General features: G+C 48.6%; 1 protein-coding gene across 2 annotated transcripts in view; it reads left to right on the top strand.

Moving 5' to 3' along the window:
* Window positions 1-569: 569 nt before the first annotated feature.
* MTMR14 (myotubularin related protein 14) overlaps window positions 570-7,352 on the top strand; it is a 31,602-nt gene continuing 24,819 nt past the window's right edge. The window contains exons 1-5 of one of the 2 annotated variants that reach the window (XM_053989079.1): window positions 570-623; window positions 773-1,074; window positions 1,151-1,296; window positions 5,650-5,758; window positions 6,762-6,837. In XM_053989079.1, the coding sequence (XP_053845054.1) occupies window positions 853-1,074; window positions 1,151-1,296; window positions 5,650-5,758; window positions 6,762-6,837 (553 nt within the window). In that variant the 5' untranslated portion in view covers window positions 570-623; window positions 773-852. Of the gene's footprint in view, window positions 624-772; window positions 1,075-1,150; window positions 1,297-5,649; window positions 5,759-6,761; window positions 6,838-7,352 lie in introns of those variants that run through there. The other variant, XM_053989078.1, reaches the window with a different exon arrangement.

Raw genomic sequence — 7,352 nt, 5'->3', positions numbered from 1 at the left:
GCAGCAGACCTTCCCCACCCTCCTGGCGGGGACGGAGCAAGTCAGTTGCCGCCACTGTGCCTGCGCCCGATCTGGGGAAGCAGGAGTCGACCCACAACTTCTGACAGAGCGAGGCCAGGTACACGGCTGTGCCAGGTCAGATGTGGTGACAGGGCTGGGGTGCACAACGTGCGCCAGGCTAGGTGTGGTGGATGACTGGGCTGGGGTAAATGGCTATGCCAGTAGTGTCACACAGGCTGTCAGCACTTGTATGCCGGCAGGTGCCCTTGCGAAATCCTGCCACCGCCCCGCCAGCCTCACACCGGTCCCAAACCCAGCAGAGACCCGACCGAGTCGGGCCAGTTTCATTCTCAGGCAAGGAGATGCACCGCGTTAGCTGCAGTTGACCTCGGCTGCCATTAAATGTTTGTGAACATTCACAGCTGATTTGCAAGTTACACAAATGCAGATAAAAACACATTGTGTTTCCAAGGAGCCGTGTGCACGGGCAGTGCCCGTCACCCTCGGCACGCACCGCCCGAGCTGGCTCCGTGACACTGCCCGGGCACACGAGCCAGTGCCGCCCTCAGCCGTGTTCCGGGCAGCGACACCGCTCACCCCGCAACTCCTCTGCCACGGGCTCAGTGCGTGCGGTCACAGACCGGGAGGGGCTCCTTTAATTGAAACCTGCCTCGGGATTCTGTCTTTAGGGCAGCGCCCTGGGCACGCCAGCCAGCGCCACGGTCGGGCCCACTCGGCAAGGCCTAACAGCGTTTGCCGCGTCTCTCTGCAGGTCTAAACGCGGTGTCGGAGCAGAGCCCGGTACCCCCGGAGCGGGGCTCGGCACCCCGGGGCGGAGCGCGGCGCGCCCCGATGACGCCGGGAGCGGGCGGAAGGGGCGCGTCGCGGGCGGGCGGAAGCGGCGGGCGGGACGATGGGCTCCAGGCGGCGGTGAGCGGCGCGGGCATGGCGGCGGCGGCGGCCCGCGGCTGCCCCCCGGCGGGCTCCGGGGACCGCTCCCTGGCCGAGCTGCTGCTGGAGTTCTCCCGGGCACAGTACCGCGCCAAGGACGGCGGCGGTGCCGCCGCTGCCAAGGTGAGGGCTCGGGGGGCGCGGGGGGCCCGGGGACCGGCGACCGGCGCTGTGGGCATTGAGCGGTGGCTCTGCGCAGGTGGAGCGGATCGAGCGGCGGTGCCTGGAGCTCTTCGGCCGCGATTATCGCTACAGCGTGATCCCCAACTTGCACGGCGAGGTCTGCGCCCATTATCCGCGATACATCGTCCTCCTGGAGCGCGACGCCGGCGCCAGCCGTGACTCGTAAGGCCCCCGGTTCTCGTGTCCCGTCCCGTGCGGCTGACGCCCGGCGGAGTTGTTGTCCCGGGGAGCTTCCGCGCCTGGCGCTCCGAGGCTCCCGCCGGCCGGGGGAAGCCCTGCGGGCTGCGCTAATTATAGCCGGTGGTGTCAGCCGCTCCCGGGACTCCCCTCGCTGCCTGCCGGGGCTGCCGAGCTCCCGTGGGGCTCCTCCCAGGGCTCTTGGGCTTGGTGAAAGCTGCCAAGCTGAACCTGTTACTCGGGGGCTGTGAAGGAAACGGGTGTGCTCCGGGGCAGCGCCAGCTCCGCTGTATGTGGCCCTGGAGTAAACCTGAGCACCGCGTTGGCTCGTGGTGATTGTTGTGTTGCAGCTCACCCGAAGGCTCAAAGTTGTGAGCAAGCCTGTGTGATGCTCTCCCTGCCTTGATGAAGTGCCTGTGGTCTTGCAGCAAGGCCTCTGATGTGGGAAATTAGTCTGCAAATCATCTTGGAGCAGGGGGTCTTATAGGGCTAGGCAGACAAGACAGTCTGGACAGATATTTCTGTCATTCCAGACAAAATTCCAGGTTATTTCATCTCTCCCCACCATGATGAAAAGGTGAGTGGATGCTGAGGTTTAGTGAGCTAATGGGAAACACTTGTTCAGTTTGGTGCATATCTGAGCCAATACATCTCTGGACTTTGACCCACAAGCTCAGGATCACGTTGGTCTCGCTTCTGGCTGAGTATGAGCTGTTCCTTCCATCTCCAGCCACAGTCTCTCGTTTTTACTTTTTTCTTCAACAAAACATAATGCAGTTTTGCAGTCTTGACTGTGTGTCCATGACGAGAGTAATGTGTTCAAAAGAAGGGTCAACAAGTCCTTCTCACATGTCCAGCTGCTTTGCCTGAGGAAGGAAAACCATCAGCTGGCGTGTAGGCTGGGTGCTGTAGGAGGGGGTCTTTGGAAACCAGCCACAACTGACTGCCAGGTGGGAGAGTTTCTCCCTATCAGTTGGATGAGATTAGAAAAGCTTAAACTCCTTGCTGCAAAAAACAGGAAACTGAGGTTTGAAGCTGTTAAATGCAACTAGGGGAAGCTTTAAGGAAGGGAAACTGAATGCTTCTGCTTTTCCTGCTCTTGCAAGAGGAAAGGATGCTTATTTTTTTTGACAGCTATTCAAAACAAGAGTACTTACACATGGCGCCCCATTTTCTTCTGTGACCTTTGCAAGCCAGCAGTGACAATGAACTGTATTTATACTGATTCTTGGCAGGTTTTGATTTGGTGTCTGAAAGAGAGTCACAAAACCACACTACACTTCATCATCACTCTCCTGATTTCAGCGTGATGATTTTTGTAAAAGCTGCCAAGTGATTTTTAGACAAATGCAGGTTTTAGCTTAATCATTTTACTCCTATGGAATAATTATGAAATAGAGACCATTGCACATCTTGTGTTATGGAAGGCAAGAACCTCTTCCAGTGAGCAGGACACTCCATCCAGGACCAAGTCTCTTTGGCTGCCTCTTGTGGAACCATAGAATGGTTTAGTTGGAAGGGATCTTAAAGATCATCCAGTTCTCACCCCCGCTGCCATGGGCAGGGATAACTTCCACTAGATCAGGTTGTTGAGGGCCCCATCCAACCTGGCCTTGAACGCTTCTGTTTTTGTCTTTGTAACGTTTTTAATCAGCTGGTAAGATCTACTTGAAGCTTCAAAACTCTGAGAATACTGAGGTGCTTTGGAAACAGTTTTCACATGTACAAACTCTTTGCTGTACCATCATTTCTGTCAGTATAGCTGCTTCTGGAACCATGTGGGGAAACAACAAAAAATTGATATTTTTTAACCCAAATCAGTTCATTCTGTAGCTGGGCAGCTAGGGGAAGAAAGAACTTTGCTTGATCAAAGTTTGCTAACAGTACTCTGAAATCCAGGCAGGTGCAGAAGGAATTCTGTGTGTTTTGAACCTTTTTCTTTAGATTTTACTCCCATTTATGCTGCATTTAACCACTAGCTCCTTTAAAAGCATTACACCTGTTCTTCAGAGCAGCTTCCCCCTTGCTACTGGAGTCTTGATACAACTGTGTTTGTTTACAATGTTCATCTCTTGCATTACTGAGGGTGGTTATTGAGATGAGAAGATCTGAGAGCCTTATTTGTAGCACAGCCGTGACCAATGGCAGAGCGGGTCTCTCCAGTGTGTGTGCAGGCTTCCCAAGGAACAGGCATGGTGTGCCTGGGAGAGGGGCTTATCCTTCCATGTCCCCAGTAGGGTGCAGGGCTTCCCGCTCACTCCGTGTCCTGGGATCCTGCCAAGCTGCTCAGACTCACTCACAAGTGCTGCAGAAACCTCTCCAGGGGAGTGCAGTGAGTGAAACCTGTTGTCTTGTCTCAGCTCCCAGAGAGGTGCTTCTCTTAGAATTTCTGATCTTTCAGGTATTTCATTTTTGATAACTCTCATCTTCTTGGAAGCAGTGCCATGGAACTATTTTGGTTATACTGCATTTAAGTTCTTGTTTCCCTCTGTATTTGCTTTTGCAAAGGAAACGTAAAGGAAACTGGAGCAGAGTGCAGGATATGATATATCTCTTAATTGCATGCATTCATTTAAAAACAGTCCCACAACCAAATCTGCATCAAAATCTTTTGAGTTTCAAAATAATTTGGTTTTGGGAAGTATACACAAAGGCATCTCTTCTCACACTTGCTCACATTTTCCTGCCTTTCCAATTAGCGCCTTCATGTTCACATTGTTTAAAGAAGATTAGCTTGGGTTTAGCTTGGGTTTTTGTTCTTTAAATTCTGGTATATGTCAAAAGTCTTTGGAGCTGGACAGCAAAATAATTGTATATGCAGGAAAACATGAAAAACTTAAACCACCACTACGAATTCTGAGCACCAAATCCTTCTATTAAAAAAAAAAGTATTTGGAAGTCTTTGTTTTCTGTTTCCCTGCTTCTACTGGCACCACCTTGTATAATTTTTTCCATAAGCAGATCAATTTCCATTTTAATAATATATTATTTTTTTTAACCATTCCCAGAATGGCAGCTGCTGGTACATTGCTCCACACTCTCAGTAATTCTAAAGTTTAGCAACTTTCGTTAACTCCCATTGTAAAGATATTAATTTGTTCCTAGGCCAGTGTTATGCTTGGTGTTTGAGTTCTCCTCCTCCTCCAAGTACTCTCCTTCACCCTGATGCACATATTGCTGTGCAACTGCTCATCCTCATCTGCTCTTTCCATCAGACCCTGGTGGTTTCTCTTGCAGCATAGACTCTCCATTGGCTGTCCTAGTCACCTTCCTGTGCCTCTTCAGGCAGGGGTGGGTCACTAGAATCAGATGATGTAGCTGAGCTGAGAGCCTGTGCTCTGCACGGTAATGCTGATACTTCTACATCTCTCTAGGGAATTTGCCATGGGCTTATTTTTCCCCTTTTTCAAGTTTACCATGTTGATAATGTTTTAACATCCAGAGATCAGTCAGTTCATCTGCCTCTTCCGCCGTGCTCCATTACTGGAAAGGCTAACTAGAAATTCTTGTTAACAGTCTCCAGGTGCATAGCCATGCAGTTTTGTATGTCCAGACTTAACCTTAATACATCACTCTGGATGCTTCTCCAGTTCCAGCTCTAGTCCTCTCTACATTGACAGTTCCTCCTTGAGGTCTGTGTAGTTCAGAAGTGAGTTTGGATTCCTATCAAATGTGGGCTGATACTTGGACAAACTGGAGCAATTTTAACATGTTTCCAAAATGTCTCCTGGTATGAAACACAATTCTATTTTAACTTCAACAAGAAAACCAAACAAAATGTAGTTCTGCAGATGCAGCTGACATTAATCTAAGTACCCTGCTCAACCCATTAGCTGATTTAGTTGTTTAATTACCTGGCAACACAAATGCTTGAGGATCATGCAGTGTTCAAGATTTGATTTTCTATTATATTTCTTCTTTTCTTGCAAAACTATTCCTCTGATAGTGAATTCACTATGATAGTAGTGCTGAGCTGCTTTTGAATGGAAAGATGATAGCAGGGAAAACAGAAAATGTATTTTTGTAGACACTGACTGTCCTTCCCTAGTAATCCACGTGTTAGTCTGTGGCAGACCCTACTAGTGGTGCTCATATTGCCAGTTCCTGATGGTGCTGTCATGTACTGTGCATTTCCAAATTAAAAAAAAGGAGCCAGAAAAGTGTCCAAATGTGTTGTACAGCAGCAGAAGCAATTCTCAAAATGTTTTCATGCTTACTAAGTTCAGAGCTAACTTCTAGGGAAAGGGATGGAATCCCAGCCCAGGGTGTCAACAGCAGCTTTGCTGAAAGACGTGTGAGAAGATGCTGTGTGTACTGACCTGAATCTCTGCCCACTAGGTATGAGAGCACTGTGCAGGTTGGCAAACTGCAGGACCTCATCAACCGGAGTAAGATGGCCAGGTGTAGAGGACGCTTTGTTTGCCCAGTCATTCTGTACAAGGGAAAGGTAAAGTTTCATGGATTGCCTGTCTTTACTGAGAAAATTACCTTTCTCTCTGCCATTTGAACTGTGCAGCCATCAGTCACTTTTCCAAATGGTGTAAAAATCTGTGCTTAGATACAAGCAGACAGCCTGTAGTAGCAGGGAGCATTTGCTTGAGCTGTCTGTGGGCACATCAGGCTGTTCTCCCCCACCAAATCATGAGCCTTGCACCAAAGAGCTAACTTTTTTTTTTTTTCCTCCTATATATGTGCTTTCTGAAGTCCTTAAGATATTTGTCATTTCAGAGGGGAAAGATAATTATTGTCCCTGTTTGTCCCTTACTCTTCCCAGCAGCTCCCTTTGAGTAACTTTCCTCTCTCCAGAGAAGTTTCCTTTGTCTGTTCCTTTGAGAGGCAAGATTGCATAAATGGTCTCATGAATGTGTGGGTTTGTCTGCAAGGGATCTGTAAGAAAGTGAAATTAGATTCATTTTTATGTGAATTACTTAAACTATGTTGAAGCCCTGTAGGAATAGTCTCATTTAGAATTTAAGTAGCTTAATTCTGTTTTCTAAGTTGAATTTAGAAACACTGTATGAAAATCATACCTGTGACAAGTTTAATCTAGTTTGACTGAAGCCATTGTGGGCTGCATCTGCTGACCTTTCTCTGCAGGAGTGAACTGCCCAGAGTCATCTTGGGACCATCCATAATCTCATCCAGAGGAATGTGGAAATAAGGCTCAAGCAGGGTATTAACAGAGCATGTGTTGCTAAATTGGCAGGAGCTGACTGTATTAATGCATTGGAGAACTGCAGATGAAAATATGATTTAAAAACTAGCTACAGATAAAGGCACTTGGGAGTTTGCTGTGTTTGGAGAACTCAATCTGGACCAGGGTTGCAGGGCAGACAGCTGAGAGGTGATAGCTGTAGATACCAGCCCTTTCTATGTAACCTGACAGCAAATAAGCATGGTAAGGGAAAGACTCCTGGAGCCTGTGTGATTAATAAAAAATCTTCCTCCAGCATATTTGCAGATCAGCAACACTGGCCGGCTGGGGAGAGCTCTATGGGCGCACTGGCTACAACTATATCTTCTCTGGTGAGTGAGGAGCCATTTGTCACTGTCTGCATGGTAAGGCTGGTCAGTGCTGGGACAGAGACCTACACATGAGGCCATACTCTTCCCAAGACCAGTGGGAGCTCTAGGATGGGCTGCTTGTATGAGACTTAGCATAACAGAGTGAAGACTGAAACCTCATGTCCATTTCCAGCTCGTAAGAACCTCAGTGATCAAAGAACTTGAGGTTGAATAGTGAGTTACAGGAAACATGTAGGCAAATAAAGGCATCCCAAAGGATTCGGGGTACCAATTTCCAAACATTGGGGATGGGAATAATGGAGGAAAGAGGATTAGATCTTGCTGTTGCTTGACTAATCATTGGGAATCAGTGCTGCTAGTGGTGAGATATACTGGACTTCAGGGAAAGCTCTTCAGGGGAGTAATGGGTGTCTGTAGTGTGGGAGCTGAAACTTGGCTTAAAAAAGCCCTGCATACCATTTTTGAGGTGTCCTCTGGCTATCAGTCATGTGTTTGACCTGCCCAGGTACTTTACA

Source organism: Vidua macroura, chromosome 13, assembly GCF_024509145.1.
Source record: "Vidua macroura isolate BioBank_ID:100142 chromosome 13, ASM2450914v1, whole genome shotgun sequence".
NCBI classification, from domain to species: domain Eukaryota; kingdom Metazoa; phylum Chordata; class Aves; order Passeriformes; family Viduidae; genus Vidua; species Vidua macroura.
Note: the sequence above shows the minus strand (reverse complement) of the source record. Positions and strands in the feature narration are given on the sequence as shown.